Source organism: Gallus gallus, chromosome 2, assembly GCF_016699485.2.
Source record: "Gallus gallus isolate bGalGal1 chromosome 2, bGalGal1.mat.broiler.GRCg7b, whole genome shotgun sequence".
Taxonomy (NCBI): domain Eukaryota; kingdom Metazoa; phylum Chordata; class Aves; order Galliformes; family Phasianidae; genus Gallus; species Gallus gallus.
Genome location: NC_052533.1, coordinates 28,262,605 through 28,275,408, shown reverse-complemented (window position 1 = coordinate 28,275,408; position 12,804 = coordinate 28,262,605). Strand labels below are relative to the sequence as shown.

General features: G+C 35.2%; 1 protein-coding gene across 7 annotated transcripts in view; it reads left to right on the top strand.

The window, feature by feature from the left end:
* Positions 1 to 12,804, top strand: part of ISPD (isoprenoid synthase domain containing) — a 112,216-nt gene that overhangs the window by 21,398 nt on the left and 78,014 nt on the right. For all 7 annotated transcript variants that reach the window (XM_040695713.2, XM_004939331.5, XM_046929476.1 and 4 more), the window contains exon 3: positions 4,304 to 4,453. In XM_040695713.2, coding sequence (XP_040551647.2) covers positions 4,304 to 4,453 — 150 coding nt within the window. The remainder of the gene's footprint in view (positions 1 to 4,303; positions 4,454 to 12,804) is intronic.

Below are 12,804 nucleotides of genomic sequence, written 5' to 3'. Positions count from 1 at the left end.
ACTATCTGAAGACGGGTTCAGTTTTCAGCAGGCACACGAAAGAGCTTGCTTCTGGGAGACACTGCTCTATCACTTCCACTGAAGTTGATAGAATTGTATGTTGTGACATTTTAAAGTAGTTTTAAAGAAATGATTGAGTTTAAATGGATGTGGATTTTTTTTTTCCTCACAGTATTTTGTCTGCAAGAAAATTAACCATTACCAGTATTTGTTTCAGTATCTCAATATCTGTTTCAATGTCTTTTATGCTTGAAAGGATACTTTAGGAGCTTACTCAGATATTTTGGTACTTGAACAAGTCTATATAGGAAAATGTATGGAGGAAGGAAGAAGTGTCTGAATTTCCTGTTCATGGCAGATCTAGTGCTTGACTTGCCTTTGAAGTGGAGTGGCCTGAAGGCTGTAAAGTGTATGTTTAAAGAAATTGTTTAGCTGTCCATTAACTATCCACTTCATATTTAGGAACTGTGTATGATGCATTTTATGTATGATCCACTTGAGGTCTGGGTCAAAATGATTAGGAACTGAAAGGTGGGATCTCTGCATAGGGTAATGTTAGTGTTAAGACCCAGGCACTTCCTTCAGATTCAGATGATTTTGTGGTAGGCTAATTCTGAGTTTAAAAAAGGTATGTAAAACTATAATGCCATATTACGAAGTATTTATAGTTTGAAACAAGGCCAGATGTTTTGGGTTATGTTTGGGGTTTTTTTTAATTGTTTTTTAAATTCATGTCTGAACTCCTTATCTGAGAGCTACACCAAATACCTCTACATTCCTGACATAAATAGCAAGTCAAAGCCTCTCGAATGAGAATAAATAGAATTCACATTTGGTGTATACACTCTTTTTACTAACACAGAAAGAGTTCTGCTGTTAGGGATTTATAACTGAAAAATCAACATGGAAAGTCCTCAGAATAAAATATTTGGTGTTGTAACTGAATGGACGTAGGCTTCTGGATGATTGTGCTTCACTTGTATCCGACAATTATAAAGGGCAAAAGGTCCTTCAAATATGAAAATGCTTAGCTATGATATATTCTAATGTTCAGATTTTTGAACTGAGAAATATTATCTATAAGCCTATTATAAGTACCTGGATTCCCTGTTCCATTCATTGAAGGACAGCTAGGAGTACAATTCAGAAAAGGGTTTGTGCTGAGTAGGGAGGACCCTTGATTTGACCAGTAAAAAATACCGCATATATTTTAATTTTTGTTCCTCTTTGGCCTATATATGAGAAAAAAATGCATAACTCTGTTCTGTTTGTAGTGCCAGATATTATGTTTACATCATGATTGAAAATACCTTAGAGCCAATTTTGGAACCAGAAACGTGTGGTGAATTCTGTGTAAGCCAGTGTGGGTTTGGCAGCTGTCAGCATACTCCAACTGGTGAATGTTGCCAGAAGTATTTCAGATGCAGGACTTCCTGTGCTAGGGACTCTCTTGTCCCATATGAAAATGATGTGTGGCGTACATAAGCCAGATTTTGCCTTGCTTTGTTCTTCTTTCTCCCATTATGAAAATGGCCTTAGGAACAACTACAGTCTGTGTGTCACTGAAATGATAAACTCAGCAGTGTAGGGTCACAGTCTTTGTTTGAGGGACCATGTGCATGTGTGCTGAGGAAGAGGAAGGACCTGCAAGTAGGTGAGCCAGTACTGAGGAAAACAAAGTTAGTCATAAATCTTATTCTTTGTATTAAACTTCATGTTTTCAGTCAGTGCCAGGGATAGTTTGAGGGGACCTGTGGCAGAAAACAAATGGAAGGCAGCTGAGAAACCCTCACCCTGACACATCAGATTCAGTTCTGGGGTAACATAAAGCAAAATTGCAATTGTTCAAAAAAATTCCATTTGTTAAAATTTGAGTGCTGTAAAGCATCTCAAGTATTTGAAAGTTAATTGGGGGCTTTAAAAAATGACATGTTTGGAATTATTAGAAATGAGATCTTCTTGAATCTTCTGGAAGAGCTAGGCCTAAGCAAAGCAGGAGATGTGGTTCATTGTTGTCACAAAGATAGAGCCATTGATGAATTTTTATTGTGCAATAAACCAGATGTCAAGAAAACAATACATTTCAGAGTTCTTTTAAGAATATCATTTTGAGTATTTCAATTTTATTTAGAATTGCAGTTTGTTTTTTTTGTTCCTCAGAGTGCATGTTTCACTTGTGAGATTTAGTTACGCAAGTCACATTGTATTCTGTTGGCCTGTTTTATGCCTAAAATGCAACATGACATGATTGTTATAAACTGTAATAAAATATTGGATCGGCCTAGATCCTTTTTCTAACTGGTTTTCTGGAATGGTAACTGTTTGAGGAAAAAGAAAAAAAAAAAAGACGTAACTAATTACAGAAAAGCTGTGGCTAGCATGCTGTTCTGTCTCTTTTCCCATGACCTTCTAATTTTATAACTTTCTTTGTGTGTGACCAATTAAAACATGATGGCAGAGCAAAATAACTTAGTCCAAATGCCCAACAGCTGAGATGGGGCATTCTCATGCTCCATTCTCATAATCCATGTCTTGGCATCATACAAAAATAGAGAGGGGACAGGTTACAGATAGTTTCGTCTCTTCTGTGACCAAAATAAAATTGATTCTGTCTAGGTGACTGCTAAAAATCCTTTACAGTTTCTTAGTGATTTCATGATTTTTGCTTTTTTGGATTTTATGTTCTTGTCTTTGGATCATGTAAGATACTGTCATTTCCTCCATGCAGTGTTAATAGAGGTATCTCTTCACTTTTATTAGAAAGAAAAAGTACTTTCAAGATTTTGAGAAAGTGGTTCAGGTATTTCTGTCATATGAATCTTTTGAATGTTTTCTTCCTTTTCCCTACCCCATACCCAGGTAGCTCATGCGTATCAGCGCTTAGGGCATGGGAAGTTGATTAACATCTCTGTCCTCATTATGCGAAACAATGAACTCAGAAGCTGTACTTTAGAACTAATAATCTGTTCAACACACTGACTGCAGTCCTCTGTTTTATTGTTCAGTAGTGTGAAAAGAGGAGGGAAGACAATGGTAGTTCTTTCTCTCAGAGGAGGAAGAAAACTTAAGGTTCTCTTTTTGCCACTGTATGCTTAGTTGAGGTCAGAAATGCTGTGAAAAATGTCGGGACTCACCTGTAAAAGGTCACGAGTTGTGAAAAAATATATAGATAAGTGTTTTTATTTTTTTGTTGTAAGATACCTATTTCCTTTTATGACAAAGCTCACCAGGCCTCTAAAGATCTGTGGTTGCAGTGGAGTGCCAGAATTCATTCATTCAATGTGATTTTCTATGTATACTGATCAAAGATGCTTGGTAATTTTGAAATATTTTGGAACAACATCATTTATTTTTAAAGTTATTCTTCAAAATAGATAAAAAACACACCATTATCAGTGCTTGACATTGTTGGAAAGCATCCTTTTCTCCCTGTGTCTTGATAAGCAGTTCTCTGCCCCCACATCTTTCCCTTCTTGAACAAATTGTATGGATATCTCATGTTTCGATTGCGTAAGTGACTGATGAAGTGTAGATTTTTGTTTGTTTCAAAATCTTCCAAAACTGCTACAAGAGCTCTGTTTCAGAAACACCAGCAATCTTTAACATTATATGTTGATAAAAACATCGATGGAGTATGTTTAGTTGGTTTCAATTCTAAGCAAGTCCAAAACTGTAATATAAACCTTTCGATATCTATTCTGAGGCATAGTGCTCCTGGACATTGAATTCTTTCTGATTATACCATGTTCTCCATGACTTTGCTGGTAAGTATGGATACTCAGTATTTCACAGAACGAATTCAATGTGGAGGAACAAGCTCAATCTTTTGAATTTTTTTTTTTCTTGTAGCTTATTTCTGAGCAATTTAGCCAAATTGAAACCTGTTAAAGCAATAGGTGTTGTGGATTGTTACGGCCTTTCATGTGTGTCTCCTGCTGTTTTAAATCTGAATTGGGCTAGGTTCACGCTCACAGAAACTACCTGATGTGTATGTAGAAGTAGGTCTGAATAAAGGACATCTCAGATATGCACATGCTTGCAATAGAAGTTTATGAAGGATGTATAGCTTTTTTGTGCATGTGTGTTTCTACATTGGCCCTCATTATGTACTGAATACAGTCCTCCATGGCTGTATTGATGTGAAAATTCTCTTACAGAATAAATAGTATAACTTATGTATAATGAGAAATATAAATAATTAGAAAACTTTCTTTAAAACTCTGATTTTTTTTTTTTCTTTGACAGCGACTATCTGGTATACATTAGTGTTAACAGTTAGGTTTCTTTGTTTTTTGTTCCAAAGGCAGCAGGAGCAATTCGTCCTCTAGTTTCTACTGTTATTGCCTCTGCTGCAGATGGATGTTTAGACCACTCATTGGAACGTGCCAAGTACAGAGCAAGTGAAATGCCTCAGGCTTTCTTATTTGACATAATCTATCAAGCATACCAACAGGTAAGATTTTGAGTTTCCTTTTTAGACTATTTTACCTTTATTTTAGTGTTTAGAAACAGAACAATCAAAATTAGTGATTCAGCATCTATTTTGGATCACATCAAATTGTATTTGTGTTGTTTCTCTGTGCTATTTTGATGACAGTGCTTTATCATTCTCATATATTCAAGAGTTTTTTTCAGTATCAAACTGACAAATACAAGGTGGTATGTGAGGGATCTGAACTACTAGAAAGACTGATTAGATTTTTGTTAGACATTTTATTGATTACTTAAATGAGGAGGCTAATGTGCTTAAAGTTGGGTATTTATTAGGTATGTTCTGTTGAAAGAGTTTCAAATAGATTTTTGCATACATAGTGTAGTGATGGCATTATGTAAGAATATGATAAGATCCAAGGTATTTTAAAATATTTTGGATAATATTACCTTTGTATATCCAGGTAAATGTTTGAAGTGTTTTGTATTGCTTATATTATAATAAATGATCATATTATACATACTTAAATTAGTGAAAATAATATTTTACATTGTGTCTCATAATTATTCATTATGTTTTTAATATGGTGTGTTAACTTCATCTTCATTTAAGAAAAATGTTGTGGGTAATATAATAAACCCTGGCTTTTTTGCCTTTATTCCTTCTGAAGAGTGCTTTCATTTGCCACACCCTGCATTCACAGTTTACTGGAAACACTCCAGGCTTTCGTCTCAGCATTCTACTTCCTTTTCATTCATCACCTTGTGGAAATTGCCTGTCCTCCAGGTATTTTCCAGACTGACTGGAAGCAGAGCATTTCTTCATTTGTCTCTTGGAAGGAATTATTTTTCACTCCACTAATGCTGACAGTTATGCTTCCCATCAGTCTTTCATTTTTAAAGTAAACATGACCAAATTATTGATAGTCACCTTCAGAGAGTACACAGCTTTGAAATCACCAAGAACGGAACAAATGCATGGACAAGCAACAAAGAATACTTTGAAATATTGGCAGAACTTCCGTGTCGTACCCTTTTGGTGTGACACCTGAAGCTATTGTTAGATGCTGAAGATGAAGTGTTGTCCAAGATGAAGAACTTATCAAATTATTGGACTACCTCCAGCCATTTTGCTTCTAATATGAGGCAGGGAGATGTTCTTGAGATACATGGCTTCTAAATGAAGTAGCGAGCAGTGTTATACAGAAATAGAACACATATCAAGAGACAACAGTGAATGTTGGTAATGCAAACATTTTTCTTGTTCGTGTTTTCTCAAAAAAAAAAACCAAAAAAAAAACTCCCCTCTATTTTTTCCTACTGTGTTTGCTTTTAGTTTGCAGATACAGTAGAGCTGGCAAATGTATAAGAATCTCCTGCTTCTCAATGCCTTACTCAGAAGGCAACTATATTTCCAATCCCTATGTTCCTCTGAATAGTGCTATCTTCTCACACATTCATTCTATCAGTTGTCTTTTTTGTATCCCTGCTCTTTCAAGGACAAGCCACCAAAGTTGTTAGCAAGCAACCAAGGCTATGGTTCCTTGTCCCCGGTTCCCTTTGCATTGGCTGAATTCTGGTCATTAAAATGCTCTGTGCCTTGGAGCTCTGGGAAGGATAACACTTTGCTAAATCTCTCAACTCATACTGCTTGCTAATTATTTATGTTTCAATGGTGCCTAGCTGTCCAAGTCAAGGATTAAAAGCCTATTGTTTTGCTACAAACAAATTATAAAAAAAAAAAAAAAGATAATCGCTGTCCTTAAGAGCAGCTTAGTAAAGCTATTGTAGGGCAGATTTTTATAGGAATGGGTGCAGCTTATGGTGCTTTATAGATATTAGTATATCCATAATTAGCTCCCACAATGACATAGTAAAGTAGGTAAGTGTTGTTGTATAGATGAATAAAAAGTATAATGTTGCTATCCATATTGGAAGTCCCTCACAAAGCTGGGAATGGAATAATTCAGTTTGGCTCATTTAATTTGTGACCATGATCCCATGCATTTTATATAGATGTGACCTTTATGCAACAACAGTGGGGGGAAAAGCAGCAGTCAAACACGCATTTCTTAGAAAGACATCCATTTGAATTTTTCCTACAACTAACATTGCATTGGGGGTGATATGGAATACCACTTTTAAATTCTTTCTATTTAAATACATCATCTGGTATGAATAAGTAGATTTAGAGAATTTGCTTCCAGATTTGTTCTTTTTCATGAATTTAAGATCTCTGGGAATCTTAACCACTAAGCTACAACAGTCAATTGAATGTCAGTTCTCTCATTCTTACAGGCTACCCATTTACAGTCCTTTTTGATTTTCTTGTTTGGCACAGGTCTGAGCAGAGCAGACTGGTATACCTTTTTACTTTTCTATGTTCTTATCTTTCTTAAATTAAAAATCACAACTGTAGAATATTTTATCAATTTCTTGCTTGATTAAATAAAAGGCAGTGATGATTTGGGGAGAAATATATACCTTGTACATAAAGTTAGTTGAAGTAGATATAACAGATGCCAAAGATTTATTTGTAGTATTTTTATATATATACATTTGTGTGTGTGCGTGTTGTGTCTCATTATTATATGCTGAATCTCAGCTTATTTTTCTCTCTTTAATATCTTCTATGTAGCCTGAAATATATCTATTCCATGGAGATCTTTGGTGTTCAGGTATATGTTGCTTTCTAATCTAACTCTGACAATGTCAAGACTTCTGACATCGTAAATATTAACTTTGCAATGTATACTAGTGCTTTTGGAACCTTTTAAATTTCATTGCACAAAAATTGCATGCACTTCCATTTTTAATGGTTGCATGTCTGATATGTAAGTGGTGCACTAAAAAACATTTAAAGCCAATATTGAAAGTAAGGAGAACCTGTAATAAACAGTGGAGCTAAAATGGTGTCTTTATTGTCTTGTCAAGATCATGTCTTGATCTTAAAAGGCCTCATTACTGTGACTTTTGTGCCATTAGGTTGAGCACTTAGTTATAATAAATTAATAGGTATAATGGGATTTTGACGGATAGAGGCACCTACTGTTACGTTTAATGCTGCCTAATGCTTTCTGTTGCAAGTATCTGTTCTGTTGGTTACAGGAGTCATGGGAAAACAGCTGTGTACTTCTGGTACACTGAAGTATTCTGATGCCTCTGCATTGTAATAGGACTTTAGATTTTGGCATTGAAATGGCATTGAAGAGAGAGATGGATGAATTGCATATGCTTATGATGTTATTGATCATGTATATGCTTCCTCAGCTCATATCCTTATGAAGTACCGCACTATTTGTGTTCTCTCAAGGTTATGTAAGTTTTTATTTGGTATAATGTGTGTTTGACAGAAGGTGAGCAAGTGGCAGATGCAAAGAATTGCTAGAGGAGTAAAAAGTTTATTTATAATGTGTGTGATGTCACACAGGCAGTAATATGATGCTTTACCTTAATCAGGGTTTTTGTCTATGATGTTGGGTAAAAATCCATATACATGTGTTAAGGGGATAAACTTAACGTGCTATGTGGTCCTAGTTCTGGTATGCCTTAATCTGTGAGTTGTTCTTTCCTGTAAAATGTAATGAACTGTATCACTAACCTTCAGCAAATGTTAGTAGAGAATTAATTAAAGTATTCTGAATAAAAAAATGCAAGTCCCTGATAACTGGTGAAACTTGTGGAAAGGTTGTAAAATCACACCTAGCTACCCAGTACAAAAAGAGCCAGTTAGTTTTCTCTCTCTCTTTTTTTTTTCCTTTTTCTTTTAACTAACAAGAATTAAATTCCTGTACTTCGGAAACATTTTTTCCTATTCTTATCAGCCCCTGGGATATCGGTATAGTTTAAGTGCTAGTTGAAAAACCCTTTCCAAATAAAGCAAATAAACACTTAATTCCTTAGAACTTTTTTTTAAATTTATTTATTATTTATTTTTGCTTAATGTAGTTTCAAGTTTCTGTTCATTTTTTTATATCAAATATGAACGAATGCAGAGTTGGATCTTGTAAGCCTGGGAAGAGGAGGAGAGTGAGAGAAGACTTACTAGAAGTCAAGTGTTCCCCATGAGCAGTACCGTATAAGGAATTAGAGTATCAGGAAGTCAGGTAGACTACCTTTTTTTCTTTAGTCAGTGTGAGCCAAGACTGATTTCTGTAATACCTATTTCTTACATATTGTGGAATGCACAGGTATCCTTTGTCTTCAATACAAAACATCGTTATGTCATGTCATATTAGTGTACGAAGGCAGCAATGATACAGAATAGCTGAAGTTTGCAAGAAATCACGATGTATCTTAAATGCATCTTGCCAGTGTAAGGAAGGTAGCAGGAACAATTTCCTGATCTGGCAGAGGAGCAATTGAAAACGGAAGCAGAAGAGAGGTATGTAGAGGACCCTGAATAGCTTCTATGTTGGAGATGTAACTGAAAGCCTAGGGAGGATGATATATTGTTAGAGCATTGTCAGCATCAATGATGGGCATGCGTAGTTAGCTTATTAATCTGTTGATAGTAGACCTGTAGATTATAATGTTTATATTCAGCTAGTCAAGGCAATGAAGCAGAAATAATAAAAAAAGAAGAGAAAGAAGGAATATTCATTAAAAGTGGCTAAACTTCAGGGTTCTTAGAGATTTTTATCTGCTTATCTAAAGTACCTTACAGAAACTACCACGAGAAAGATGCAAACCTTAGAGTTTCTATGTAAATTCTGCAGAGACTAGGTAGAGTATAGTACTTTTTGGGATGATGCTGCATTAATACATCTGTTTGTAGCCAACTTTGCTCAATTCTTGGATAATAAGCAGTCACATGCTTATTGAGGAGTTATAGCATCTGCCTGCATAGGAGCGAGCTGCTATGTATAAGCATAGTAATGTCAAGATACAAAATAATAGTGTGTCAGGGAGAAGCATGGAAATACTTTGATGCTAAATTCTGGGAGGCAGATGTTCTTCCACTCCCAAAAAATCGTTTCAAGATGGGACTGAGATGGTAAGAAGAGATGTTCTGCAAACTGTCTGAACAGATCCTCAGAAGAAGTAAAAGACTTCATTTTTTTCAAAAGTCATGAAATCCCCAAATTTTTCATGTCTAACAAACTTCTGAGAATGTTCAAGGAGCATTTTGTCAGAATAAGAAAGGAAGTTGGCTATTGCTAGGCCCACTGTAGAGGTATTTGCTCAAAGCATTGTCTTCTCTGTATGTAAATAACTGGGAGTGTATTCCATGTGGGTTTTGTAAACTTCTCAAGTGCTTTTGAAAGAGTACAAGATTACTGGGGTTCTTCTTCAAACATGTGTGAAATGTTTCAGTATTCTCTGTAGCGGGGAAGTGGAGTCAGCTGTAGCAGTTTAGTAATATTTTGGCATAGGTCAGGCAAGTCCTTCGAGGCACAATGTCTAGACTGATGTGGGGATTTTCCTCTGGGTTCATTCTTTGTTAAAGAAATCAGTGTCATTCAAATTAACATTGCCAGAAGCAACATACAATTAAATGAACAGTAGCAGACAAATTGTTAACTAAAGCCTTGGTAACTTTGAGAGAAAGGGTCAGACTCAGTAGAAGGACTGAAAGGTCAAAATGCAAGTGAGGCAGAATTTAGCCATTTCAGTTGAACACTGAAATCCTTAAAAAAACAACAACAAAATCCCCACAAAACAACACCTCTCTCCTAAGACTAAAGATACCTGAATCTTCAGGGCATCAGAAATTTCTTAACATTGAGCAGATATTAAACTTTCTGTTTACCAAGGCATTGAAGTTGTTGCCACTCAGAGGAAAAAAAGATGTATAAATCTTTACCTGATGTGAAATCTTTACCAGTCAGTGATGAATTGGTGATATGGGTTAGAAGTGTTTGGCTTTTGTAGTATAAAGACACTGAAAAATAGATCACTACTGTTTTTAACAAATGGCAATAAGTAGGTAAGAGATGTTGATTCTATCATAACCGCTAAAGGATTGTGTCTTGGCCTTCATCTTTTTCTAAAAAAGCCAGACATCTTACATTAAGTGTTCTTTGTTGAGAAGATAAGTTTACCTCATTCTTCAACTTTGCTCACCTACATTGCTTAGCTATATTTTATGTTCAGGTCTTCTAAATATATGACATGTATCATTATGTTGTTGCATTTTTTTCTACTTCTGTGGTTCTGTTTCTTTTCAGTTTCTGTCTAAAGGTTTTCTTCTTTCCCATCAACTGCATTCTGAAATACTGAAGCAAAATGTGAGATGTGATTTAGATGAGCTAGCTAAAACAAACAATAGTAATCTGCTACCTTTGTAAATTGTATGAGGACAGTACTGTAAGCCAGATTCTTTCTTCACAGAGTCCTAAAGATATCATACTTCCATCTGCCTATAAAATGCAGTAGATAATTATACTTTTAATATTGTCACTTACTTGATGGGTCCAAGGCAGTGTAATTGGTGGAAGTAGCATGGATTATTTCAGTTTGTTAAAATTACAACACTTAATTTCTTCGATGCTATAATAATATAGATTTTAATTGGCTGTATAAAATTATAAAAATGGAGAATATCTTTAAGTTTTTCAGTTTGCAGTTTAAGCTTATGAGATAACAAAAGAGGTCTTTCTACTGATTTGCAGGTTGTTAGGATTTTAGATTTAATTGTTTGACAAGGAAGTCTGTGTATCCCCTAAATATTGGAAAATAATATGTCATTTCTCCTTACATAAGATTTTTTTTTTTCATTGCTGTGGTCCATTTCTGCTTGGACTTAATGTTTGGTTTTAGTCCTATTTAAAAAAAGAAAAGAAAAGAAAAAAACAAAAAAGACTGCTTGAACTTCAGTAGTATCTTAGTTCTGTTCCATTTAATTCCTGATGAAAATTGGTATTTTTTTAGTTTTAATGCAAAATTTTAATGGAACTAATTTGTAGTGAAGTTTTGTAAAAATAAATAATAAAAAGGTGGATTTGCTTTTCTCCATTCAACTTCAGGCTGATGTACTCAGACTATCGCTATCACATGGTTGTCAACCTCACATAAATGAATTTAGAAATTTTTACAGTCTTTAGATTATATTTTTAAGATGTTTTTCATGGAGATTTTACTGTTACTTAGCCTGGCATCTTCTTATCCCAACAGCTTGGTCATGAGATTTACAGGAAGTATTTTCTTTTTTCCCATTTTCCTATCCATAAAACCCACTCAGTTATTTTCAAGTTAAATGTACTTCATGAATTTTGTTCAGCAGTGCATTCATCTATTCAAAACCTGCAGCTAGATTGGTGGTCTGTCCAGAAAACTATGCTAGCTTAGATAGCTCTGTACTTGATTAGTTCTTTGGCATAATGTTAGAGCCAGGATATTGTATGAATCCCCACCTTGCCCTAATTAATTTTTGCCACAGGAATGCTTAGAGAAATTCTAATGCCTTGCATTAAAAAAATAAAAACTAAAGTTGCTAATGGGATAATTGCTTCCATTTTATGACACTCCTCATCCTTTAGAATCTCAAAGTATTACGGATTCACATGTAAGCTCTTAGAACTTCGATGCAGCAGTGCAAAGCTGTCACAGCCTGAGTGAAATCTGGTATCTTAATAGTAATGAAAGATATAACTTGTGGAGGATGTTAGGGAGAAGTACAGTCATTATTAAAATAGGAAATTAAACTGGATTATGAACATTGTTTCAAGTGTTACTGTATTTACCCTGATAAATATACTGTATCCATAAGAATCATCCATTTGGCGTAGACTCAGAAAATGCAAAATACTGAATGAGAATCACTGTATCCAGCAGACAGAAGACCACCCATCTGAGTTTGATCTGCTCTTCAGAGAGCTAAGAAGAATACATTGCAGTGGTGTTAGAACTTTTCCTCTCGGCTACTGACAATTTAGTGTATCCAAAGGCAAGGAAAAGGACTATTTGAGATCACGCGTAACTTCAAGATGTGATTCTTTAAGTAAATTGTTTTAAGAGTGAATATTCTTCTCTGTTCCAGTTATTTAATAATAAAGGATGCACTTTACCTTAGTTGGAGTTTGACTCACTTTGGTTTTTAAGCCTGATCAAATTCTGTTGTTGACTGCTTAATTTTAGAATTTGGTATCTATTTAAAAATGCCTTAATTGTGAGACTGTGAATCATCGTCTCTACATTTTCTTAGAGTAAACTAAATAATCTGTAGCTCTACACTTGCTTTTGTTAAACCTCAGCTGGTTCCTCTCCACCCAACTCTCCAGTCTGTCCAAGTCTCACTGAATGGCAGCACAGCCTTCTGGTGTGTCAGCCATTCCTCTCAGCTTTGTATCATCAGCAAACTTGCTGACGGTGGGCACTATCCCCTCATCAAGTTCATTGATGAAGATGTTGAACAAGACCGGACCCAGCACT